Source organism: Nicotiana tomentosiformis, chromosome 11 (genome assembly GCF_000390325.3).
Source record: "Nicotiana tomentosiformis chromosome 11, ASM39032v3, whole genome shotgun sequence".
NCBI classification, from domain to species: Eukaryota; Viridiplantae; Streptophyta; class Magnoliopsida; order Solanales; family Solanaceae; genus Nicotiana; species Nicotiana tomentosiformis.
Window position 1 is genome coordinate 103,829,414 of NC_090822.1, and position 27,772 is coordinate 103,857,185.

Consider the following 27,772-nt stretch of genomic DNA (forward strand, 5'->3'; position numbering starts at 1 on the left):
TTTACATCCGCCTCATATGATGCATCACTGAACTTGCATTTCATGTACACTATTTTCTCATGATCAATGTCCTCAAACCTTTAAATGGTCTATCTTCAGACCTCCAGTATATCGTTAACTTTACCGCTTGTCTCGTAAATCAATACAATAGATATTTGTGTGGCTATAAATCGTCTCAATAAGGGTAAAATAAAAAGTTTAAAGTTATATTTTTATCAAATTTAGAAAAGGATTATTCTTTCTGAAACGGACTAAAAAGAAAATAGGTTCATTATTTTTAAAATAGAGAGAGTAGCATTTAGCCACTCTTGTGACATGAAATTTTTTTTGAACAAAAATACTCCCAATTAAGACACAAAAAATTATAGGAATGACTAAAGGACTTTGAATATTATTTAGCTCAAAATCTATGAATTATTCCTGGAATTTAGAATTCCCTTATATGTAAAACCCTAGCATTAGAATTCATAACTTTCAAGAGTAAACTCCAGTATAAGGTGCTGGAGTTTATAACTTTATTTAAAATCCTTCTTTGTTAATGCACTTTACTGTATAGGTCTTGCAACTCACTGCCACCAACGTCCCAGCTCCGTTAAAGAAATCGATTGTTCGTCATCTTTCTCTTTACTATTTATTCTTTAAAGAAGTTACACATACTGATTCCATTGAGAAATTGCAGTCCAGCAACCTCATGTTTTGATTTCCAACGAATCTATTCTAAAGATATAATTTATGGGAGAGCACAATCTTAAAGTCCCTATAGTAATCTCTGACAGTGTGAAATGTACACACTCAATCTAATTTTTTTTAGTAAGGAAATGATGACAAAAAGACTGACCTGAAGTCGGAGCTCTCGATTGCTGAAGTACAATGTGAATTCAAAAACCAAGAATTGTTCATGGAGTTTGTACTAGTAAAGGTTTAAAACTTAGGAATCGTTTATGGAGTTTGCACTAGGTAATGTAGAGAACTCTAGGTGTGTGGGTGTACAGTTGTCAATGAGCTATGATTAAGTTAAGTAAAGTCGGTAGTTAGCTGTATAAGTAGCAGTTAGTTAGTTATAAACATTGTACATATTTCATTTCCTATTGTTCATTTAATGGAATAAGTTTGGAGCTTCTCTTCTCTTCTCTCTCACTACATCTATGCATGCCTTCATCTGACACCATAGTTGAGCTCTTCAACGTGGCATCAGAGCTGTGAGCTAGATTTCTCAGCTCAGCAAACATCATACGAGTGTTAAGCAGCAGTTGTTGAGTCAATTCCTCAGCTAAGAGCAAAAGTTCCAAAATTAGGGCTTTTCTGTATCTGGCTGAAACTCAACGAGCATCTCTATTTTTTTTTTTGAGAAATTACGAGTACAATTCAGTGCTCAATTGTGATTTAGTGAAAAGATAAGGAAGTGTTTCTCCTAATTTTGTGTCGCAACGATGCCAATTAATGAAGAAATACCGACTGCTCAAACCTCAAGTACACCAGTTGCCCAATCGCACAACACGCAGAATCTTGAGCTTGTTCATCACAATCATCCACTATACATTCATCCTTCAGACACTCAAGGTTCTGGTCTCATCTCAATTCAACTTCAAGGTTCTGAAAATTACTCGATTTGGAGTAAATCAATGAAAATTGTTCTTCACGGTAAAAACAAGTTAGGATTTATGCTAGGAACCTGTAGAAAGAAGATGTATGATGTTAGTCTACATAAGTTGTAGGATAGGTATAATTCAATTGTGTTAGCATGGATAATGAATACAGTTTTCTCAAGTCTAATTAGCACAGTGATATATGCCTCGAATGCATATAAGGTGTGGGAAGACTTGAGAGAGAGAGAGAGAGAGAGAGAGAGAGAGAGAGAGAGAGAGAGAGAGAGATTTGACAAAGTGAATGCATCTAGAGCCTGCTATTTGCATAAGGAAATTGCCACACTAGTTCAGGGAGTGTCTTCAGTATCTGTATATTTTTTGAGACTACGTGAGTTGTGGGATGTATATGAAACTCTGGCTCCTCCACCCTCTTGTGGATGTCCTGAGTCCAGGCAACATGCTGAACATTATCAATTGCAAAAATTGTACCAATTTTTGTCTGGTTTAAATGAGTCTTATGAGAATGCTAAGAATCAAGTTCTCATGATTAGACCACTGCCAAACATAAATCAAGCTTATTCTATGATTGTTAATGTTGAGAGCCAAAGGAAAGTAGGAGGAGGGAATACCAGTGGTGTTGGTACTGAGAATGGAGAACCTGTTGCACTCTTAAGCAACAGAGGAGCAAGTGAAGGTGGTTATAGACCTAGAAATATCTATGGGAAGGCTTCCCCTTACTGTGAATACTACAAGCTTAAGGGTCACACAAAGGATAATTCCTATAAGCTACATGGTCATCCAGCTGATTTCAAGTACAAAAAGAAAGGAGGGGGACCTAACAACTATGCCAACAATGTGATTAAGACTAGTTCAGCACCTTCAGCACCTGATATGCAGTAGAATCTGTCCTAGTCCAGCTCTCAGACTACTGAGAACTCCTCATCTACACAATTACCATGACCTGCTCAATTCTTCACTCCAGAACAATACTCTCAAATTTTGCAAATGCTGAATCAAGGAAAGAAAGTTGAATTTGTGGCCAACACAACTAAAGTAGGACTTGCTGGTATTACCACAGCCTTTATGTCTAATCTAGTTGATAATAACTGGATAGTTGACACGAGGTTTACTAATCACATGGTGCACAACTTGAGGTTGCTAAGTAAATTCAATGAGTTGACAAGTTTAAAAATAAACAGAGTGCACCTACCTATTGGAGAACAAGTAATCATTAAGAAAACTGGTGATTCACACATTTTTTAAGATAGAACACTTCATAATGTTCTATATATTCCAGACTTCAAGTACAATATGTTATCAGTCTCAAAGATCACAAAAGAGTTAAAATGTCTAGCAATAGTCTTTCCTAATTTCTGCTTGTTTTAAGAACTCTTCAGTGGGAAAGAGATAGGAATTGGTAAGGAGGATCAGGGCCTCTACATACTGAAAGCTAGATCACAAGAAGGATTCAGTTCTGATTCTGCCAGTAAACATAGCCTGCCTGCTTTATATGTAAATAGTTCATGTGTAGGTAGCATCTCTAGTTTCAGTACTAAAAATAAAACTGAGGGTGGGCATACATCTTGTGATAGCATATCTTTGTGGCATAGGAGGCTTGGACATCCACCTCTAAATATATTGAGGAGCATTAGTAGTCTAAAAGACATACATATGAAAAATCATAATTGTATTGTATGTCCCATTGCCAAGCAAACAAGATTGCCCTTTTCCTTAAGTAATAGCAGTTCTGTTTCTGCATTTGATCTTGCTCATGCTTATGTTTGATGTCCCTATAGAGTTCCAACACAAGATGGTAGGAGATATTTCATGACTCTGGTAGAAGACTACTCTAGATATACTTGGATATTTTTAATGAATAATAAGTCAGACTCAATTGTTATTCTGAGAGATTTCCGTGTATTGATCAAGACTCATTTTAATTGTGCTCTTAAGTGTCTCAAAACAGACAATGGATCTAAGTTCTTCAATGAGTAGGTAAATCAGTTACTTAAGAAGCATGGAGTGATTCATCAAAGTTCTTGAATCTACATACCCCAACAGAATGGGGTGGTAGAAAGAAGACACAAATATATCTTAGATATGGCTAGAGCCTTGAGATTCCAAGCATTCATTCCCTTACAATTTTAGGGAGAGTGTGTAATAACTGCAGTGTACCTTCTAAATAGACTACCTACCACTCTTCTAAGGGTCCAATCTCTATTTGAGAGACTGTTTCATAAAGCTCCTTTCTTGCAGCATCTAAAAGTATTTGGAAGCTTATGTTATGCCACTAATGTGAAGAAAACTGACAAGTTCTGTCCTAGAGCAATTTTTGTTGTTCATCTGGGGTACTCTGTCACTCAGATAGGCTATCATTTATATGATCTCAGTAGTAAAAAAAATTGTTAGCAGAGATGCATTCTTCATGGAAAATATCTTTCCATTCAGAGACATGAAGTCTAAGATCACACCTCTATTCCTTATTCTAGAACTTAGTGTCTGATCATGTACCTTCTTCCATTGCTGAGGAAACTTCTTCTTCTCTTGCTTCTTCTGTTGTGTCTTTTCCACCATATTCTTCTGTTTCATCTCCTAGTTCCAGTACTTCTTCATCATCATCTCAGCCAGTGATTCAGCCAGCTATGGAGACACTCAAAAGATCTTCTAGATCCTATACACCACTTGTGTGGATGCAGGATTATGTGGTGCAGTCTAAGCTGCCCTTCTGCTCTTGTCATATCTCCTTGTATGTCTGCTATGATCACTTGTCCCCTGCCTATAAAGCTTCTTTGAATGCTTACTCAGCAGTACTTGAACCTTCATCCTACGCTAAAGCCTGCAAGGATCCCCTCTGGGTTAATCTTATGAAGGCTAAAATAGCAGTACTTGAAGAGAACCAGACTTGGACCATAGTTGATTTTCCTCAGGGCAAAACTCCTATTGATTGTAAATGGGTATTCAAGATAAAATACAAATCAAAAGGAGAAGTGGAAATATACAAAGCCAGGCTTGTAGCCAAAGGCTATAGCCAACAGGAGGGACTGGACTATACTGAGACATTCTCTCATGTGGCCAAAATAGTTATAATGAGGTCTGTAGTAGCTCTGGCAGCAGGTTCTCACTGGTCCATTTTTCAGATGGATGTGCGTAATGCATTTCTCCAAGGGGACCTTTCTGAAGAGGTTTTTATGTAAATTCCAGATGGCTTTTCAAGCCAGGGGGAGTATCAGAAGGTGTGCAGGATCAACAAGTCCTTGTATGGGCTCAAACAAGCTCCTAAATAGTGGAACTTGAAATTAACAGAAGCTCTACTATATATGGGGTTCAAACATTCTCATTATGACTATTCTGTCTTCACACAACAAAAGGGATCCGACTTGGTAGTCATACTTGTCTATGTAGATGATCTCCTAGTAACAAGAACTAACTTGAAGCTGATTGAGCAAATGAGGAAGGATTTACAGGTCAGGTTCAAAATGAAGGATCTTGGGGACCTAAAATACTTCTTGGGCATTGAATTCTCCAGATCAGAAAAGGGAATTCAAATGTGCCAAAGAAAGTATGCACTTGAACTAGTCTCTGAGCTTGGTTTGTCAGGTGGAAAGCCAGTGACTACTCCACTAAAGTTCAATCACAAGCTAACCTCTATGGAATTTGATAAGATTGTCAACAAGAATGGTAGTGACATTGACAGTGAACTTGAAGACAAAGGGAGATATCAGAGAATAGTAGGTAGACTATTGTACTTGACCATGACTAGGCCTGACATAGCCTTTATGGTTCAAGTACTTAGTTAGTTCATGCATGCTCCTAAACAGTCTCGCATGAGTGATGCCGTGAGAATCATCAAATATATAAAGGGAACTTCAGACCTAGGTCTGTTCATGCCAGCAGGTGGAAATATGAAGTTAACTGCTTACTATGATTCAGATTGGGGTGCTTGTGTGAAAACAAGAAGATCAGTAACTGGTTATGTGATCAAGTTTGGAGAAGCCTTGATATCCTGGATCAAAGAAGCAAGGAACAGTCTCCATAAGCTCAGCTGAAGCAGAATTCAGAAGCATGGCCACAACAGTAGCTGAAATTACATGGCTAACAGGATTGTTCAGAGAACTTAGCATTGAGGTTGAAGTTCCAATACAACTCTTCTGTGATAGCAAAGCTGCTATTCAAACTGCAGCTCATCCCATCTTTCATGAGATGACAAAACACATTGATATAGACTATCATTTTGTGAGGGAGAAGATTCAGGAAGGTCTAGTTCAAACACAACATATTGGAACCAAATAACAACTTGCAGAAGTGCTGACAAAGAGTCTTTGTAGTCCACAACATGAATACTTAGTGAGCAAGATGGGAATGAAAAACTTATTTTTCCTCAGCTAGAGGGAGAGTGTAGAAAACTCTATGTGTGTGGGTGTACAACTGTCAATGAGCTGTGATTAAGTTAAATAAAGTCGGTAGTTAGTTGTATAAGTAGCAGTTAGTTAGTTAGTTATAAACAATGTACAAATTTCATTTCCTATTATTTTTGGAGCTTCTCTTCTCTTCTCTCTCACTACATCTATGGATGCTTTCGTCTGATGCCATAGTTGAGCTCTTCAATGGGTAAAAGATCAAAAAAAAAAGGAATCGTTCCTAGAATTTGTATGAGTAAAGATACAAAAATCAGGAATAGTTCATGGTGTTTGAAAATTCAGTAAATATTTAAACTCCAGCATAATTTACTGGGGTTCCACTTGCCAAAGCTTCGAACTCCAGTGTCGATCGTTGGAGTTGTATTTCATATTTTAGTTGGGAGAAAACGTTAATTTAGTCGTACCAGTAACTACTTTGCTAATGCAATTGAAAAGCTGACTAATTCTAATTGTCGGCCCAAAAAATGACTAACCGAGCTAATTTTCTCTCTCTTCCTCGAATGAAGGAATGTCACCGTCTTGAAAAAAGTTTTTTTTTTATTCCCCTCCCTTTGATCCCCTATGTTGGAACTATTGCTCTTTTGGTGACTCAAACCCGCAATTCTGGAATTATAGGTGGGGAATGCTGACCATAGGAGCAACTCCTCTGGTAAAAAAAAAATAAAAAAAGTTCAAATTTGCTTGTCAATTTTTTGAAACTAGTCATCTATATACACTGTTAAAAAATCCAGTTAGAAAGTGATCCTCCTCATTAAACGTATTATATATGTCCATTTCTAGCGAAGTTCAAGTTGACATATTTTATAATTTATATATGTTGACCTTTTTAATTACCACGTGAAAATAAAATGAAAAAGAAATACTAATTTGGCCTCGAACTTTGCCGAATTTAGGACCTAAGTGGTGTTAATTTGGGTGTAGTACATAACGATTCATCTGTAGGTGCAGAAAGGATAAATATGACCGTGACAATGAAGCTGAATAACAGTGTTATGTGTGGTTTGTGAACCTTTCTTCCTATATCTATTTGAGTCAATAAAAAAAGAACTATTTCCACATATTCCAATGGCAAAATAGAAAAAAGAAACAAATAAAAAAATAACAGGAAGAAGAAACGCAATTATTTTATAGATAAATGCTTTCTTCAGTTTGCTATAACATCTTCTTTTAGAACAAATAGGAATAATGATACAACAAATTGAAATGGATACACTGAATGAAATTCGTAACAACAATGAGTAAAATTTGATACAATTTAAAATGGTATAACTTTAAATCTCCCTAGCAATATAAATCATCTTAATTTTGTAATGATCAAATTTCAGCATTAATTAATTAACTACTTAAACACGTATCTTACAACTCCAGGAAGATGAGTTTTCATGAAATAATCTTCCCAGTTGATAGTCTTGGGATCAAAGTAGAATATGTCCGTTTCAACGCCACTCTCTTTTGCTACCATACGTAATTTTTCTGTATTTAAATCGTCGAATCTGTAGAAAATACTCTCCATTAAATACAGACAAATTATTTAATAAAATATTTGATGAAACCATAAAGTAAAATAAATTTGAAAAATATGATTTCTTGTTTTAGAATATTTAAAAAATGATTTTACTTACATTGACTTGAAGAATAAGTAGGGTCCATAAAGGTCTATCAACCGCATTACAAACTTGATTTTCCTGTAAAGTTCCAAGTATTTGCCTTGGAAGTATTGGCAACATGCTGTGTTAACTATTTCCAATCCCTATAAAACAACAACAAATAATATTAGTTACTATTAAGAATTTCATTAATATTTATAAAATATTTAATGATGAACCTAGTTATTATTATATATATTAGTTTGAGGTCGTAATAGTAACCCATAAACTTCAAATCTTTAGTCCACCTTAGTTAAAGCTATTTATACAAAATTTTATGTACACCCCTATTCTAACGTCTAGCACTTGTAAACCGGGGGTGATGTAGCCTACCGGCTACGGGTTCATCTGAATCCATATCTTTTGACACAGAATACAGATATATATGTAAAAATCTACTAAAATTCTAATAATTATGTCTGCTTTTATTCTTAGTAGCATGGTGCAAGAGAAAGAGATGAAGAAATTACCTTCAAAGGAAGCAAGTAATGAAGGGCCATGTATTTGCGAAAACTATCCATAGTACTCAACATTGTAACTTGGCCAACAATAATAGGTTTTCCATCCATTTTGTTAATCCATGGATATTTTCTGAAGTAATTGAATCCATATTCTTTAAGATTAGTGATTTCCAAAGGGTTTGAAACTGAGGATCCAACTTGGTATATGGTCTCACTTCCCATTTGATCAGCATGAGCCACCATTGCTACTATCATTGCATTCACCACCATATCTGCCGGAATCTGTTAACATATTATCGGGTTAAGATGACCTATAATAACAAAACTCTTTGTAACAGTTGATATGCTAACTTAAAAAAATAAGAATTTTAAGTTTTATTTATTGACAATGTAAAAGATATTTATACTATCAGATCATTTAAAAGGTAACTACATGTAATTGACAATGACTAATAATTGATAACCGAATAAAAATCAAAATTTATCTCTTATAGCGGATTAAATTATATCAGTAGTGCAACAAGATTATACACGTTGGTGTATATAATTAAATAAAAAATAAAATAATAACCTATATGACCGTTTTAATCGCACTATAGTGTAAAAAAAAAAGGCCAATGTATATAATTTATTAAATTAATTCACCAACAGTAATTTATGAAGAAATGTAACGGTTATTATAACCATATAGTTCCCTTAATTGTATAATTTAAGTTATATACATTATAATTATGAAGAAATATAACGGTTATTATAACCATATAGTTCCCTTAATTGTAGAATTTATAATTGTAGCTTTACTTACCACATCTAATATGGTTTTAGGATTGCCAAGGAAGCAAGTTATTCTTCCTTTACCGTATCCAACTGCTAAACTGTCAATAGTTCTGCAATTTTTCCATTAAATAAAAATAAGAAAAAGAATTATTATTTGCATTAAGTGAAAATATAATTGTTAAGAAAATCTCACAAAAATTGAATTTCTGGAAAAAGTTCTGAATAGTAAATATATTACCTGATACCTTCAACCCAACCAGGAAAAGGTTCTTTAAAGGTGCTAGTTATGATAGTAGGACGTACAATAACAAGAGGTACATCTTCTTTCAAATTTCCCAAAAGCATTTCTCCCATTGTTTTTGTGAATACATAGGTGTTTGGCCATCCATATTTCCTTGCTCTTCATGATCAAGAATATTAAGAAAAATTTTAAGTTATAATCTATATTAACAGTATACACTTGATCGACAACATGAACTACTTAATTAATAAAACAATTAGGGTGAAAAAGAAAAAGTTAATGGGCAAAATACAACATTGGCTGGTCAGCTAAAACTAATTGCATTCGCTAGTTATATATATATATATATATATATATATATATATATATATATATATATATATATATATATATACATAAAACATACATTTTGTCAGGTATTATTTTTGGGAGCGACTAAAAAATATATATTTCTCAAAATTAATCGCACCTTTCAAGGCCAAGCTCCTTCAATGCTATTGTAATGGCTTTATCAGAAGCATCCTCAGCTTTGAGTTGTTTCAGTGTTTCTTCTATTAGTTTCTTCTCTGCTTCAATATCTAGCCCTGATGTCCCATTTAGGGTCTCACCCATATAGTATGGTGTCTCCAACATTAATCCTGGCTTTTCACCACATACATATGCTGAAAAAATAAAATAAAATTTTATAATAAATATTTAAGATTTACTTTTGTTCATAATATAATTAAATAAATAAAAATACACTATCTCTAACGGCTTAAGTTTTTAGATGAGACGGTCATACACTTCAATATAGTGACATGCAAGAGGTATTGCATCTCACTGCTATGCATTAACGGAAAAAAAATTCATGTGCTTGACTCATACAAAAGAATTAACCTCTCAAGTGAGAAGGCGTGTTGGAATATAATTAAATAAATAAGATGATACATACTTCAACAACTTTTCAACAATTTGATTTTGAAAACATTTGGAAAGAAGAGGGTAACAAGCAATAAAGAGATAACAAAATTATTATTATTATTTTATTTATAAATAGAGATTTAATATTTCCAGTGGGTAAAAGCTATGTACACTAACCAGTTGACACATGAAGAAGAACCTTTAATTTATTACACTTCTTGGCAAAGCTGAGGACATGTCTAGCTCCAAATGTGTTAATTCCCAAGGCCACATCATATCTACATATATTAGAAAATATAGAGTTGGTCAATTTAAAATAATAATAAACTCAATATTTAATTAATGTGTATAAAAAATATATTTTAAAAAGTAATGGTGGGCATATACCTTTCATCAAAATTGGTAGTTGCGGCTAGATTAACAACAATATCTACTTCCCTCCACATCTCATCCAACAAATTGGAGTCTTTCACTCCTAAATTCTCACAAGTTATGTCACCTGGTACAACTGTGGTCCTTTGACAAACAAATGTACAAAAATTTGCCCCACATTTTTCTTTTAGAACCTTGAACAGGTCCTTTGCCACTACCTGTTTAATTAAGAAATAAAGTTAATGAACATATATATAGGTCTACAGTAAATTCTGAAATGACTGTGATATGATGGTAAATGTTTCTTTCCTCTTTTTTCCTAATTATTAACCATAGGAATATTTGTTTTATGTACTTTGTTTTTCTACTTATTGATCAGTTTCTGAAATAGCCAAGGCAAAAGGATAGAAGAAAAGGTTATGTGGCTTTATTCAATGGAACTAATTTATGTCATAGCCATCTTTTAAAGAAAAGAAAGATTAACCTAATAAAGAAATTTTAACACATGTTATTGATCAAGAAAAAGCACAAGTGGAATGGAAGATACGGTTTGGCAAAATTAAACTAATTAAAGAAAACAAATTAAAGGGTTATATAATTGTTCTTGTTTAGAGAAAGATATTTTCTTAATATTGCTCACTTTTCAGCTGTCATGTGGTCCTCGAGGTTTTCATGTACGTACACGAGTTTGAACATGAAAATTGTATCCTGCTTCAGTTCTTCACCTTTTCTTTTCTTTTCCCATTGAATATTTCAAGATTATAATTAACATTTTTTCCTACATCTCCCAGTTTTGTTTTAACAATCATCATCATCAACAACAACAACAACAACAAACCGGTATAATCACACTAGTGGAGTCTGGAAAGAGTAATGTATACGCAAACCTTACCCCTACCCTGGTTAGAGAGGTTGTTTCCGATAGACCCTCGACTCCCTCCCTCCGAGAACTCCCACCTTGCTTTTGGGGTGACTCAAACAACCTCTTGATTGGAAATGGAAGGTGCTCACCAGTAGAGCAACCCACTTTTGTTTTAACAATCATGAATCTTTTTTCGAGATTATTGTATCGTGGAAAGGAAAACAATAAATTTATTGAGAAAAATCCACTTCGTCTTATCTAGTTTAAGAAAATGAAATATGAAAAAAAAAAAAAGGGGGGGGGGGGGGGAGGCGGAAGATGCTCAACATTAAGCTTTTGTTCAAGAAACACAATGAAGGGAAATAAAAGAAACTAAAATGTATTCATCAGAAAATAATTAAGAAGGCATTTAGATAGGCTTAACAATGTGTACCTCAGTATTGAAACGTTGTATGGCTGCCTTGTCATCTGCAGCTCTTAAAAGAAGATAGAGCTTCTTTACATTTGGTTGAATCCTAAGTATTTTCTCCACAAAAACTACAAATAAACAAATAAGGATTCATTTAGTTGTGCCATTAGGTAACACATAAGAAGAAGAAAATAAAAGAAGAAATATAAAAGAGAGAGATTTATACTCTTTGCCAAAAAGCCAGTGGCACCAGTAACAAGAATGGTTCTGTTCTCAAGAAACTTGACAATACTTGGTAACTCCATTTGTATAAAGATAGTGATAAAGGAATAGAAAGGAAATAGGAGAGAAGAAATTAAAGAGAAAGGAAATGTGAAAGAATGAGTAGACTTGAGTATTGTAGAATAGTGCTATGAAACACAAGAGAGCCAAGAATTAAATTTGGTTCATGTCATATATATAGTTGAGATTTTTGAAGAAGAAGCCTTCTTTCAAATTATGATATATAAGTGGGATTGTGTTCACGCAAGTAGTTGTCAATGTCTTTAGTAGATTGAAAAAAGTGATGCTAGTTCAAAATATTAATTAATCCTATTTTTCATCTGACCCCAAAAGTTTAATAGTGTCTTAAGCTTTTAGATGAGATGGTTAGACACTTTAATATAGTATAAAACATGCAAAGATTCTAAGTTTGGCTGTCAAATAATTTCTATGAGTTTAACATATGAAAAAGAATCAGACTCCCACGTGAAGGGACGTGATAAAAATATAATTAAATAAATTAAAGTGGGACTCGTTTAAACTCTTAAATAAGGTGATCACATACTTGAGAAAAATTAAACTTAAAATTAAGTCAACTTTGAATGTGATTTTTCTTTTAATTTTTTATTCTTTAAAATTGTTTCCCTCTTAGTGAGTTCACCTACATATAGTTACATTCTGAAGAAATATATGTGTCGTAAAACTGGTGATTTGGTAAGGGCTTGGAAGAGAAGGGTGAGCTACATTTGGTTTATCCTGTTCAACCAACCTTCTTGGAAATATTTTTTTCTAAATAGAATGTTCTAAAATATATTGTAATTTTGAAACAAATTGGTAAAAATACAATTAGCCCTATTGCTATTTATATATCCTAGGAAGTTGGAATGGCCTCTTTGAAGCAGTGTGATGCTCCTTTTTTCTAGCATAGCTATAGTTTAAAAGTTAGACACGCAGCTTTTTTATTTTGACTAAATAACTTGTTTCTGTTTAATTCGCACATTTAAAAAAAAAAAAAACAGATCTGTAATAAGCTTGGCCAGAATCATATCTTTTTTGGTAAGATCCAACAATATAATAGAACGTGAAAACACATGATTTGAAAAATATTATTCTCTAAAGCCTGTTTAATTAGCTTAACTGATTAAAAGTATACAATAAACATAAAGTAACAAAAAACTATTTTAAGTGTTGAAACTTATTATTTTATAAACATGTGTATCAATAGATCGAAGTATCGAACTGATAATAAAACGTTGTTTGTTTGTAAAAACTAAAAAGTGCTTATTTGCACTTTTTTTAATTGTAAAATGATTATGTTATAATAACTTAAATTCTCTTGAAATTCTTTAGAAAAATAAATATACACTAAAAAGTATTATAACTGGGAAAAGGACGAACGAATTTATGTTATCCCTTTCCTTACTTTCACTTATGTTCTGTAACTTAATTATAGGATTACAAATTTATACAATAATGAAAATATTCGGCCTGTATTCTGCATGCATAGACGACCTTGTAACAGGCAAATGAATCAGACAACAGTACCTATGATTAATTTACTGTCTTATTTGTTTATATAAATCGAGATCGATGAATTCAGGATTTAAATTTGATGAGTTTAATATTTATCTATCAACATTAAATTTAGCTGTACTTTTACAAGTATAAGTTCAGAAATTACTCTTGTCAAAATATGGGTTCAGATACTAGATTCATGTAAACCTTTTGGAACCGTGGTGGGTCTGCCCTTATTCAAGAGGTGTTAATTGATGTCTTTTCTCAGAAAAATTATACTAAGTAAATAGGTACATTTTTACGTATATATATTATCTATGCACGATCATTTATTTCTTTTTATTTTAACTTTTTTTTTTAGTAAAAATCCTGGTTCGACTCTATATTAAAACTACCCTGCGTGATGCCTCTGTTTACAAGTGTTAGATTTTAGTGAAGTGGTCCTATTTGTGGTCAGTTAAGACACAAGAGGACGGTGATGAAACATATAACAAACAAACGAATTAAACTTTTGGTGGAGAAAGACAAAGTCTTGGCATGATTTATCCTAACAGTACTTTGCATTGCAATAGACATAATTGAAGGTCCACTTAATTATTCGACCGAATCCAAGTGGCCCTACTCTCGCTACACATTACTTGCTGCTGTTTTTCTGCTGCCTAATTAATACCGTGCGTGCTCTATCTGTTACAGTTTTTTTCCAAATATTTGAAGTACAAGTATTACCTAAGTTCTGCTGCTTAATTAATACGCGAACAAGTTATTTCGAGATTATAATGATGGGATAATAATACAGGAATTATATATAAAAGAAAGTTATAATCCGTTGCGCAAAGCATCATGTATTAATGCAGGGTAGCATCCTGATGTAGGTAACCTACCTTTATGCAAGCATTAGTGAATGATTCCACGGCTCGAACCCGTAATATATATAGCTTTAAAACTACAACTGGGTGCAAAATATTGAGTTCCTTTTTCAATCAACTGGCATATATAGCTTGAACCTAGCTTCATTCTTTCTTTATTTTATCTTTAAATTTTCTAGTTTATTATTAAGGAAATATGAGATAGGTGAACAAGTTTAAGGAGCAAAATATTTTAACTGAAAATTTAATTTACGTGTGGCTCAATCAAGTAAAACTATCGATCGAAATCAAGAAAAAACAACTTTTGTAGATTAACATACTTTAATTACTGTTGTGAAACCACACAATATTGTACTATGTAAACATATTTGCGTAGCGTGTAAAAGCATTAATTGGCATCTTACGTTCTAGGTTTGGCTTTTAAATGAGTATGAGTTTATGATTATACTATGTAAGTATTTACGAGTACGTGTAAAAGCATTAAATTGGCATCTAATATTCTAGGTTTGACTTCTGTTTTAAGCAGGCTTACTAATTCAAGAGGAGCATGTGAGTATTTTTGACTATACTGTTTGAAACCAAATAAAGATTAGTTCAGTGTGCTGACCTAAATATAATCTCCAGTAGGAGGTCACCGTTAACCTACCCTATTACAATTCCACCAAACTCTTCTCATCCATTTGCCCGACCGCCCAAAACAAAAAAATACCGTCCGTTGCACAAGATATTCTACGTTCACGTAAGGTTCAGAGAAGGGTCGCACCCTAAAGAGTATAATGTAGACAGCATATTCTAATGTAAGAATTATTGGCTGCTTCCACAGCTCGAACATATAATCTATAGGTCATATAAAGATAATTTTATCGTTGGTCCAAAGCTTCCCTTCTTACCGCGGAAAATAAGGAACGAAAAAGAAAGGAAGGTAACTTTTATATGATGAAAAGAATAAATTATCCAATTATATTAGTAAGTTCAATGATCATAAGTTAAATTCTCAAGACTGACATGGCATAGATAGTCGGCCTTTTTCAGGCATCTTGATATTTTGAGCAAATATAGAAAATTTTCAGTTGTTTTTAGTTGACAAATATTAGTCTGGTGATTTTATTGCAAGAAAAAAAAATCGAAATTTGAATGATTATTTGGAAAATTAGTTCTTTTCAAATAAATCGAAAAGGAAGTGCACATTATTTAAAAAGACAAATATGTATAATCAAGTATATATAATGATATCAATCTTCGGCTACAGTTATTGTTGTCGTGAGAAACAAATACTATTAAATTTGGTGCATTTATATCCTCAACTTTTTTCTAACAACAATGAGCTAGAATAAGTTTAATAAAGGAGTGAATAAGAAAATTATTGGTGAGTGGACACGTAGTGATCTGTGCCAAAAGAAGATAGTAGTATGTTTGGTGAGGTCGATACAACAGTTTGCAATAGATTTCAAGTGTGTGATGATACAAATTACATGCCAATACATGATTAATTGGGATGGTTATTCAATTTGTTTTTCAATTTCCAGCTAGCAACTACAGATTCGTTTTAAAAAAAAAAGAATTTTAAAAGAATAGCTTCTTGATACAAATAAAGAGATTAAATAATGCTCATAAAAGTTAGTAACCAAAGAAGTTTCTTGGCGTACAAGGATTTAAGTGAACTTAACTAAAATCATCTAACTACATACTCTGCTTTTCATTTCTTGGGTTGCGTTAGGCTTAAGGTTCATTTAGTTAACATGGTATCACGACCCATCCCAACCCGATATTAGGCCTCCATATTATATTGCCCACGCTCCAGATGGCCGGGCGTAGGGTTGTGAGGGGGGAGGAGAGGAGGTTGTAAAGAGTCCCACGTCGTTGGTTATCCTCACCTCTCATCTCGAACTAACTTTTGTGATTGTGATTGAGTTAGGTCCAAGGTTCATTTCTTTAACATGGTATCGTAGCAGGACCCGTTCCAACCTGATGTTGGGCCTTCATATTATATTGTTCACACTCCAAATATCCGGTTTTGAGCGTGGGGAGGAAGGTTATCCTCAGCTCTTGAGCTAACTTTTATATTTGAGTTAGGCCTAAGATTTATTTTTTTGAACAGTAATCTAAGTCAAAATGTGTCATGATCTTGGAAGGGAAATTGGGTAAAAGCTATGTTGTGAACAGAGAGCACTGCCCCTATATCTCCACATTGCTCTCCCCATCCCAATTGTTGGGCCAATGAATTCCATAATATGAAACCTTTGACAGCTTCTTGGCAATTCAAATTTTGTTGCATGAAAATTTTGTGTGCACATTGAAAATCTTAGTATCTCTTGGTAAGCATGGTTGTTGTCGGTTGCCTTAATTGGTCAGCTAAAGACACTTAATAATAGGAAACTTGAAGGTAACTTTGCTATTCTTTTCTTTGTATAGAAATCTTATTCTTTTGGCCTTTCAAGATAATGATAACAAGAAAGGAAAGTTACTAGTTTTAGTTATGAATACTAATTAATTCTTTGGTTTTGAAACCAGCTCAATTGTAGGGCTTCAAATACTATAATATAATTTGAAACGAAAAAAACAGCTCAATTGCAAATTTGTATTGTCTTTTCTTTTTCGTGGTGTTGGTTGGAAGGGTCGTAGAAAGAGAATGAAAAAGGCCTTTATGAGATTTGAACCATAGTTAAAAAAAATGTAATAAGTGATACATTATTCTCCCTTATGTCTCAAAATTTAGTGTTCTAAAAGAGAATTTATTGTTAAGCCATTACTAGCAATGTTCTCCATTTCCGAACATATACAACGTGTCGCAATATCTGTAGCCTTGTACATTCATCATTTGGATTATTTAAGATATTGTAGATAATAACAGAGCATCCACTAGATAATTACATCTGTGTTTATTCTCATCTCACAATTGAAGTTTGTGAGAGATAGCATGCATAAATGATTCACCTTTCAGATTATCCAATTGAGATAATTAATTATTACTTATTAATCAGAATAATTGAATGCATCATGTTGGTTATATTCACACACAAATTAAAAGTAGAAGGAAGCCTCATTAAAAGAGACATGATAAAACATATTTCACCAGCTTTATTCATCATTAACTATTTATTAAAGAATGGTGAGATTCATACTAACCAAATCTACTCAAGTAACAACCTTGCAACTCTGCTCAACAAAGGTCCTTTTTTTTATTTTTTATTTTGGTAATAGACAAACTCAAATCAAGTAGTTATTTTTTGTCTCCTGAGAACTTATGATTCGCCTTCTATTTCATTAACCACTAGGCCTGTTAGAAAATACACATTATATTAGACCCTATAAAATAAAATAAAAGGTTTAGATAAAATTTCAATTTGGTTGATGGAAATTTTTGTGGAATCGTCCAAGCATTTCCTAAGTTACGCACCTTGGCAAAACTGGTAAAATTGCTGTCATGTGACTAGAAAGTCACGGGTTCGAGCCGTGGAAACAGCTTCTTGCAGAAATGCAGTGTAAGGCTGCACAATAGACCCTTATGATCCGGACCTCACCAATAGCGGGAGCTTAGTGCACCGGACTGCCTTTTTTTTTTTTTTTTATTACCGAGTACAAACTATATTCAGAACAATGATAAGAACTAAATTAACAACAACAAAAAAAAAGGTTATCTAGGGTCACACATGAATCAACTTCACTACTTGGTTTAAAATTAACAAACTCCTATCATGTTCTGGATCAAGAAAACAAAACTCCTATCACGTTACATACCTCAGAATTTGCATCAAAGGCAAGGTGCCTGCTAGGTGCATCCACTAAGACAATCTTTACAGCTTTTTACAGTCCACAGCATCGGTTGTAATGTCAGCAGTGCTTTCAAGTCGACTATTACGTCTAATCTACAATGAAATATACATCAAGAAACCTTCTCCTTTGGTGAAGGAGATGGTTCCGATTCAACTGATGCAGGTGCATCCAATTTCATTTGATCTGTTGGCGGTGGTACAGATTTAGCTTCATCAGTTTCTTGTTGATCCGAGTCCATTGTTTCTTTCAAAAGTATACAAGGCTCAACATGATCACTTGATTGTACTGCAGGACGAGCAGGAGTCCCTCGGTCATTTATAGACGTGGAAGGTGTTGGGTTAGTTATTGGTGTCTGTGGAACTGTTCTTTGAGTCATAGGGACATCGGTATCCATCTTATCTGTAGCCGGAAAAGATGTAGTGGTTGCAACATTGGTCTGTTCAAGATTCATTTCAGTTGATGTGGTGGTCCCGACATTGTTTTGTTCAGGACTCATGTCGTCATATTCTGAGAGGAGATCCATGAACTCGTTGAGCAGCCGCTGTACTTTCCTATTCGATGCCATTGCTGGAAGTATGTCTTCTCTAAGGAGTCTGTGTTTTTTCAAACCCTGAAAACCAGATAAAGAACCTTAATAAGAAAGACAATACTTGGGTTTCGTTTGGTAACTGGATAGATTTGATTGGAATCTCACTTTTAAGAAAGCCAGCAAGAATGAGCCAAAACATGAATAGACGAGAACATATATGCATGGAATATAAACATCGTCAAGGTATATTATATCAACAAGATGCTGTATGAACATGTAGGCACACACAGAGGCGCCAAGAAAACGAGATGTTATAGATAAAAAGTTCAACTGTTCCGACAGTTTCATTTTATGCAAAGAGATTGACATAGTTCCGAGGAAGATATTAACAATCAAATTCTCACTCTGTAGTTTATGAATCCTACTTTCTAGCTTGAGTCGTTCTGAAAAGATAGACATAGTTCGCCGGATGTGGAAAATAAGATGGACATTGCAGAAAGTAAAACCACATGCATAGTTTCAATGTGATGTCATATTTCAGTATATCTTATTTTGTTTATTTACCTGTTCCAACTATATTTAAAGAAACCATGCTAAGCCCAATCTTAAGACGTATTTGATCTTGTAGTCTGAACATATTTCACCAAAACGATCATAGTTTCTACAACTACAAACATAGAAAATTCCTCCCAGAACATTGGAAAATGACGAGATCATGGTTTACAGAGAGAGAGAGAGAGCTGGTTGAAAGCCCCCTATTTAAAACAAAAACTAACTAAACAGTGTGTAAGATCCTACAATCTGAATATGGGATGCTAAAAGTCTCATGGTTCACAGCGACAAAATGATCATATAAGCAGAATTTTTCTCAACAGGTGTTCCTCATAGTTACATCGGAGAAATAGGAAAAACTATGGTAGTGCGTAATATCAGCCAGTGGTGCGCTAATTCCAAATTCATAGGGAGACGAAATACTAGATGCTGTACTCTACACTTCAGAGAAGTAAGATATTTACTAGCTAACAAAAATATCACCCTTTTTCTCTCAGTAGTGATAGATTGAGAAGTTGGGAGAAAATGGAATGGTCCAGCTCATTTGAAAAGCCAACAACAGATATTCGAAGATATTGTTAGAGTTGAGCCACAAGAAATATACAGGAAAAAAGAGGAGTGAAAAGCCCTTACAAGTACACAAGGGTCCCAAGCAGTTTTATTTGAATCAGAGGATGCAGCCTCAGCCATCCCTGTGGGAGGCCCAAGAAAGCTCTCACAAACTTCTCTCAAGCGTGACTCATCTGCCTCTCTGCATTTAAATAGCAATTATGTGTTATTTTGATACTCAAGAATTCAAATAAGGTGGACAATCACCTCTAACAAAAACCAACAAAAACAATTTCGCACTACTCCAAACACATGTTGACCCAAGATATACTAACACCAGAAAGCAAAAGCCTAAAGTCAAACAAGACTGTTTCTCCAAACATAACTTCACTTCAAAAAAATTAACAATAAAATTGAATTAACAGAACAGTAAGTGAATATACATAGGATTTCATATATAACAGAACTAATTAAACCATGAAACTTCAGATACTAATATAGCACCAATTCAAGATCCAGTTATTCAGTTCTTAGAATTAATATTTCTTAAACTGGAACAATTGATTTCTCTAGACCAAACCCTGTCAACTGGGAGGCAAAACAATTTCCACGGACTCAAAAGTTGCTTATATATCCCACATATCCTCCATATAGATTCAATAACTCTCAATTTAATCAATGGACCAACTTTAAACAAAGACATTATACTTTAAAGGACAAAGTTCCAACTTCCAACATCAACCGATGCATTAAAATTGGATACTAAGTGAAAGATTTCATGTCGCCAAAGGACTAGACACCAAACCTTGCTAAAAACCGGATGTAGGATAAAAGGCATTGACGATATTCACTAGGAGACTTCAAAGCAAGAGCAGAAGCCAACTGAGCCTCCAAATGAGCACGTGTTTGTACCCCATCATCTGTGACTCTGCAGATGTACAACAAAAGAAAAGTCAATATTTTAATTGCACATACTTCAGTAAGAGAGAATTCCAAAATAAAATTAGGCAAGAAACTTGCACATACATCCCAATTCTAATGTTATTCCAACTGCAAAAGTCACTCTACCACTAGCACCATTTCAATATGCTACTGAGATACAGACTAAATAATCATTAGTACACCCAACAACTCTTGGGAAATTCTAGTAAGGAATATCTAAGAGGAACTAATAAAATTTCAAGAATAGAAAAGTAGAAAGTGTTGAGGGCTAGTGACAAAACATAATGTGGATTGATACGTCAGACAAACCAAAAACGAAAGGAAATGCAGAATGACCTGCTCCAACCGGGTCTTCTAGCCAGGAACTTCCTAACATCCACCTGCAATGCCGCTAGCTCACCACCATGCAATGAGCCCGAACTCCAGGAGCTTGAAAAATTCGATGCAGGAAAACAATCATCTGCAACCCTCAGCCAGCACATGAGGCTCATATCAAAGAGGTATGCATGCCGTGTGGCCAGGACAACAAGAGGAAAACCAGACGCTGATAATTTTGCTGATATCACTTTGATTGTGCCTGTTAACAAGTTTTAAAAAAAAAAGTTAGTAAGAAATGAAAGCCAGCAAAGACAGTGGAATCTGTTGGTTTAACAAAATCAATGACTGCAGCTCTTAATAAACATCATATCAATTGGCAGATTGTGTGGAGCCAAGTAATATCCCCTTGAACTTTTGAGAGCAACTAACTTCAGGACGGTGCTTAAAAGAGGAAGAACACAGTTCTCCGCGACAATGCTTAAAAAAGAAATAAGTCAAGAACACTATGCTCTGCTCGAAGAATCAAAAATTTCATCTTGGGTTTTCTAACTCACCTGCATTCGCCTTTGGATCTGAAGATAAAAGGGAAGCCAAAGAGTCTTGAAGGAGACACTTCCGATTAAATAGATCCCATAGATAAAATGACCCTTTCCTTGTGACAAGCAAAAACTTCCAAGATTCATCACAATCAACAAACACTGCAGCAGATCCCATCATCATGGTTGGCATGGCACGTCGTCCACACTTTGTATAAATCTTTTTACAAGCAAAGATGAAAATAAGAACATATTGTACCACTGGAAGAATACTTGACGTGAGAAAGCAAATACGGGAAACGTTAGCAGCACAAAGAAATAACTGGGATCTGTAATTTGATGCGACTTTCTTTGTCCTCAAGTCACCCTTGAGCTTCATAGATTTAATACTAATACCAATCTATAGTTTATGCATATAATCCCCCCAACGCAATTTAAGAGGCAGAATTTCATTACGCATAGGAGATGAACACGTAAAAAGTCTGACATAAAGCAGATATAATATAAAATGCCAAGGTCAGATGAGAAAAATTTAACATAACTTTTGATAAGAAAAATTTAACATTATTATTTAGAAAACTGTGCACTACTGGTTGATGCAGAAAAACTACATATCTGATATCCCTGTCTGATAGAAAACTAAAACTTGTATTCTTCCTGTAAGTAGGAGAAAGCATTGATCAGTCCACGTAACATCTCAATATGCAAGTACTAGTCAATTAATATTTTTTTGTTGTCAACATCAATTGATCTCCTTGGAAATATGAGAATGGAGTTGATTAAAGGATAGAATCTTCAAGTTAAAAAATGGCACTCCCTCCTTCCCAATTTATGTCAATACTTTCTTATTTAGAAACAATTTTAGTTTAAACTTCCCAGTTTAGCCACAAAATGTCTATGGCTTGTTTTGAGCACAAGTTTCAAAAGTCTTTCTTTTTTTTCTTGAACTCCATTGCCTAGTCAAACACCGCCACATAAATCGGGACAGAGGGAGTAGCACATATTGGGAAACACTGAACCTGAATCATGTAAAATGTGATGGCAGCCATGGACAAAAATGAAAAGAAGGGAAGCCTACAGAGAAATATAAACATTCTTCTCTCTCTTCTACAAGCAGCAAAAATGCAGGTAAAGGCTTTGGATGACAAATTTTTAGCTCAACAAATGAATCGCGGTATTCAAGCATGCCCAGATCAATTATGCATAACACCAGGCAAGAAAGTACGAGTGCTCACCTAGGCAAAGAGAATTGACAAAAAATGAGGATAAATTCTGAAAACAAAGGGCTTGAAAAAGGAGCCATCCTCAATTCTAAAGTGTGAAATGATACAAGTGCTCACCTAGGCAAAGAGAATTGACAAGAAATGAGGATAAATTCTGGGAAAAAAAGGGCTTGAAAAAGGAGCCATCCTCAATTCTAAAGTGTGAAATGATACAATTTACACCACCCCCCAACTCTACCTCTCATCTTGGCAAGGAGGGGAGAATTCTCATGTTAGGTAGTTCTGGAAATAAACAGGTAAAATAGAATCTATACATTCACTCTCATTTTACATGTCTGGTGTCAGTTTCGAGGGAGAGGTGCTTATTTAGTCTCTAGATGAGCAACACACAAAAGCAGGAGATAACCAAAGAATTGAGTAGAAATAAAAGAAGCAGATTCACATCTCAGATAATTGTCGAAATGATACTCAGTTGTAAAGAAAATGGTATAATGAACCAGCTCAAAGTTTTTGAAACTCACCTGAACGCATCCGTCTTCACATCCCACAGCCCAAAAGTTGGCATTTCCAGCCAAAACAGTAACTTTTCCAGAAATCCGGTCAGACCAGAGGGTTTGACTCCCCCTTGTACAAAGTATCTCAGTTTCCTTCATTACAAATGAATTTCCTGCCCCTAAAATATCATTAGCAGCTTGTTCTCTGGGTTGAGCCTCTAAGCAAATTGGACCAGTGCCCTCCCCTTCTTTATTATCAAAAACCCTGATTAAAAGAGTACCACCAGAACCCAAATGAGGCGGATCCTTGACAATTCCCATCTGTTCTATGGTGATGCTTCCATCCTTGCCTACAGAAGGCGGAATCTTCTCAATGATGAGGCTCTCACTGATGCTAGCTCTGGCAGTTAGACCTGAGCGCTCCTTTTGGTCAGCACTGAGACCAACTGTTTTCCTTACAAATCCTTCCCTAACACTTGCATCGGACAGTACCATACCATTCTCATCTTTCCTCTGATCCACTGTCTTATTACGGAATTCAATAGCAGGAGATTGAGGAATTCCGGAGATGTTCTCCTGCTGGGTAGGCACACCAACTGCTTCTGGAATTATCCTCTTTCGACCATCGGGCCGTCTGTACTCTCTTTGCTTCACGGGACTTGACATGCGGGTAGAGGCTGCGGGTTTATTTAAGCTATCACTGCTAACTCCTTCGGTCTTTTTCCCGTTATCAGATTGCGGTTTAGGAATCTTCACCACACTCACCAAATCAACAGAAGATTTTGAGGTTGCTTGAACTTGTGTAAGATCCTTAGTTAGTTTTTTGCTTGAACTTTGCTTTGCAGCTACTGCTTCAAGTAATAGTTGCGCTGGACTTTCGGCTAAATTTGCTTGTCGGCCTCTAACATCACCATAGCGGCTTCTCTTCAACTCCTCTAATTCAGCATCAGATAACCGAACACCTAGTTCATTCCCATCAAAATGGAAAGTGGCTACACTTCCATCCAAAGAACATGCAAAGAGTGAATATCCATCAGGGCTCCTGCACAGAGGAAAATAATATCCTGAAAGTAGGCAAAAAAGGTAGAAAGAAAATTCAAGATAGAAAATGCCTTCACTCTTGTGATAGGACGAAGTTTTTTTATGCTATGAGCTAACTTACCATGATAAATCCACAACACTTTGAGAAAAGAAATGTTTAGCGACAAAAAGAGGACGTGGACTTGCTGTTGTCCACACAGTTATAGTGCGATCTTGACTTCCTATAGCAATAACATTGTAGGGTTGGGACTCTTTTCCTCCATTTTTTGAAGAACCATTTGACCATCCAAGAGATGCATTTTTCACTTCCTGCGCATTAGCCAAATTCCTCCGAAACATAGAATGATTAAACTTAACCACAATAACAGGAGCATTGTGTCCTAAGAAGTCAAAAGTGGCAGACCATTCCCCTCTCTCCAGAACAGGAGCAGAATGCCTAGGCTTTTGAAAACCATGAGTAGTAGTTATATAGTGTCCACAGGGTGACCATCCAAGCCGCCTAAAGAAGGTTGACCCAAGCTTAAAAAAAGACACATTTGTAAGGATATAGGTTTCAGTATTTGAAAAAAAAAAAGGAGATTTTTTGAGAGCAAATCTGAAACTCACAGATTTTGCCCAATGACCTTCAGTTCTATGAGCAAGGCTCCAGTCACTTGTTCGCCAAATGATGACAGTCTTATCATCTGATTGACTAGCTATAAATGAACCAATCGGATCCCATGTGACGCCTTTAACAAGACTAGAGTGACCCCTCAGAACAGCAGTGCATATACCATTGCTCATACTCCAGATATGAATGGTGTTGTCCAGACTACCACTAGCCAACGTCGAGTCGTCTGGAGACCAATTTAGATCCACCTACTTTAAACATGGAAAAGAGCAACCCTATTGGTTAGAAAGTACATGGTTAGACAACGTAGGCATCTACAGAGGAGATTCAGAATCCAATATGAATTCAAATAATTTCAAGGTCCATCAAATGATTGGCATAGCAAAAAAATTAGTTAATGAGAATCTAAGATCAGTCACATTACCACATCTGCAGTGTGTCCTCTCAAAGTCATAGTAACTTTCCAATTCTCTACATCAGGGGGCTCTCCACTGCCAAACTCTGTGGTTCCTGAGCCAGGTTTCCTCTCATGGACTAGAATCACCTGATCATCAGAGCCAGAAGCAACATATCGACCATGTTTTGCCCATCTAACACAGTTCACTGACCCAAAATGATCGCGTAGTGTGGCAAGAAGTTTCGGTGTAGATTCATCTGCTTCCAAGTCTCTACCTACAGATTTCATGTTCCATATCCTAACCTGAAGACACGTTAAATGTACATTATGCAAAGTACTATATTCAGCAACAGTAAACAGCAATATCCAGAAAACATAGATAAGTATCAAGATAAAAGCTTCTCACTCCATAATAACCTTTGATTGCTTAACTCCCAAACAAACAATAACATGTTATTGGTCCATCAAAAAATGAACTGCTTGAATTTTATTAACAACTTCAATTGTTCAGGTCCCAAAATCAATGAGCAACTCTTAAAAGTCCATCAACTACTTAATCTATTAGTTCAGGTCCCAAAATTTGATGTGACACTATTTCCTTCTAGTATGTTCCTGAAAGAATGGCATACTTCTATATTTGGAAACAATTTAACTTGAAACTTACCAGTTCACCCTTAATAAAAAAATTTCATGGTCCCACAAATGTTATGGCGTGTTTAACACTACAAGTTTCAAATGTCTTCCTATCTTTATTAAACTCCACAACGAGTCAAACTAAAAGGGCAGTCCGGGCCGGACCACAAGGGTCTATTTATGCAGTGTTACCCTGCATTTCTGCAAAAGGCCGTTTCCACGGCTCGAACCCATGACGTCACATGGAAGCAACTTTACCAGCTACGCCAAGGCTTCCATAACAAGTCAAACTATGTCAAGTAATTGGGATGTCAGGAGTACTAATTTCTTCGCCAAACCAACAAATTGAGCAAAAGGTAATGAAGGCAGACAATATAAAACAAGATATATGGCAGAGACTGAAAAAGCAGTACCTTGTGATCACCACCACCAGTGGCAAACCTAAGTCCACCAGGCTGAATATCAATAGAGAAAATTTGCATACCCTCATGTCTAATCCAACTGGGTTTCTCAGCAATCATCTTAACCACAATTCTTGATCTTATTTTTACTGATACAGAATAAAGACTCAACCTTTTTCACTCTAAACCCCAACAAGAACCCCACAACTTCAAAATTAACATACCAACTTGTAAGGAAGAAGAAAAAAACCAAAATCAAATATAACAAAACATTTACCCCCACAAGAAAAAAGTAGTAAAAAGGTAAAACCCTAGTTATGAAAATTAGGAATAAGGAAAAAGACCCCAAAAAGGAGTAAAAGAGGAAATATTTTGATTTATTGAGTTAAAACAAAAACCCCTAGAAATGGAAGTAACAGGTGAAGTGGGTCGAAGTTTTTATGCAAAATTTTTGGTTATACTTGTTTACCTTTGTTTTTGTTAACGGTCAAATCTAATGAAAGATTGGAGAGGGAAAAAGGACTGCAAAAAGAAAAAAGAAAAGAAAGAATGATTAAGGAAACAAAGGGAATCTTAAAATATACTGTGTTCTAATCTAAGTACACTATGAGTCTATGATATAAAACAGGAGAAAAGAAGTGGTGTGTGTACCAGGTACTGTGTAGGGTAAAAACTCGGAAAAAAGACGAGAGGCATTAGAGGATTTTGTAATGTGAAGTAGTGGTATAAAGTTAGTTTTTATGTTCTCTTTTTGGTACCCTAAACCTGGGTAGATAGTTTGTTTTCAATAGACAAAAATCAACATAGCAACCCACTTTGTCACCTCTTTTTGGTTAAAGTGTACAAAAAATAATGTTTTAGGTTGAGAATTAAGGGGTGGGTCTTATTATATTTGAAAAATACGACATGACACGTGACCGCTTAAAGGAAGGACACGTGGAACACAAGATGGAGATGGCCACCGAACATAGTTATTTCGCTTGTCACCGGAAGTAATAATGATCATAAAAGGAGTATTAAATATTTTGCGCCCGGTAACATTTAATACGGAATATTTTGCAACATTAAGGATGATGACCCGTTACAAGAAATTTGGCATTTATGTGTGACGTTACATCTTCATCAATGGCCCTCATAATTGACATTAAATAAGGACATGATCTTAGGACCTCCTTCCCTAGACATAGCTATAAATAGAGAGCTCAACTATCATTGTAAAGAGAGGAATTTTCTGGCTAACGTATGTTACATTCTATACAGCATTTGAATATAATTTGATTCTCTCGCTTTTGATCTTATCATTGTTGTGCCAGGAAACCTCGTTCCTGGACTCATTAGCTCTATTGTTTCATCTACATTCCAAGGCTAAGTATTTCATATTTCATCAGTTATGTTATTACTTTTTGGATCAAATTAATTCACTTGTCTAGAAACCACAAACAAATTCAACTGTACC

General features: G+C 35.0%; 4 protein-coding genes across 5 annotated transcripts; 2 read left to right on the forward strand and 2 right to left on the reverse strand.

Moving 5' to 3' along the window:
• Positions 1-1,430: 1,430 nt before the first annotated feature.
• LOC138901957 (uncharacterized) lies at positions 1,431-2,486 on the forward strand. The gene is made up of 2 exons (XM_070189758.1): positions 1,431-1,641; positions 1,759-2,486. Exons 1-2 carry the CDS (start codon positions 1,431-1,433, stop codon positions 2,484-2,486), a joined length of 939 nt encoding a protein of 312 aa, XP_070045859.1.
• Positions 2,487-4,903: 2,417 nt separating this feature from the next.
• LOC138901958 (uncharacterized mitochondrial protein AtMg00810-like) lies at positions 4,904-5,632 on the forward strand. Its single transcript, XM_070189759.1, has 2 exons — positions 4,904-5,314; positions 5,405-5,632. The coding sequence occupies exons 1-2, from the start codon at positions 4,904-4,906 to the stop codon at positions 5,630-5,632; spliced, it is 639 nt and encodes a 212-aa protein (XP_070045860.1).
• Positions 5,633-7,103: 1,471 nt separating this feature from the next.
• Positions 7,104-12,109, reverse strand: LOC104105015 (alcohol-forming fatty acyl-CoA reductase-like). The gene is made up of 10 exons (XM_009613245.4): positions 11,902-12,109; positions 11,700-11,803; positions 10,420-10,622; positions 10,210-10,310; positions 9,599-9,791; positions 9,127-9,288; positions 8,917-8,998; positions 8,121-8,393; positions 7,627-7,754; positions 7,104-7,497 (listed from the first exon to the last, which is right to left on the reverse strand). Exons 1-10 carry the CDS (start codon positions 11,978-11,980, stop codon positions 7,344-7,346), a joined length of 1,479 nt encoding a protein of 492 aa, XP_009611540.1. The 5' UTR covers positions 11,981-12,109; the 3' UTR covers positions 7,104-7,343.
• A 5,859-nt stretch (positions 12,110-17,968) lies between these two features.
• Positions 17,969-26,718, reverse strand: LOC104105016 (protein HIRA). Of its 2 annotated transcripts, XM_009613246.3 has the most exons (10): positions 26,329-26,718; positions 25,310-25,585; positions 24,882-25,133; positions 24,397-24,794; positions 23,262-24,276; positions 21,536-21,737; positions 21,000-21,240; positions 20,527-20,649; positions 19,806-19,923; positions 17,969-18,701 (listed from the first exon to the last, which is right to left on the reverse strand). In XM_009613246.3, the coding sequence occupies exons 1-10, from the start codon at positions 26,434-26,436 to the stop codon at positions 18,201-18,203; spliced, it is 3,234 nt and encodes a 1,077-aa protein (XP_009611541.1). In that variant the 5' UTR covers positions 26,437-26,718; the 3' UTR covers positions 17,969-18,200. The 2 variants fall into 2 exon arrangements, with proteins under 2 accessions (XP_009611541.1, XP_009611542.1); XM_009613247.4 differs by lacking the exon at positions 26,329-26,718 and having other exon boundaries at positions 24,882-25,136; positions 25,310-25,439.
• Positions 26,719-27,772: the final 1,054 nt, after the last annotated feature.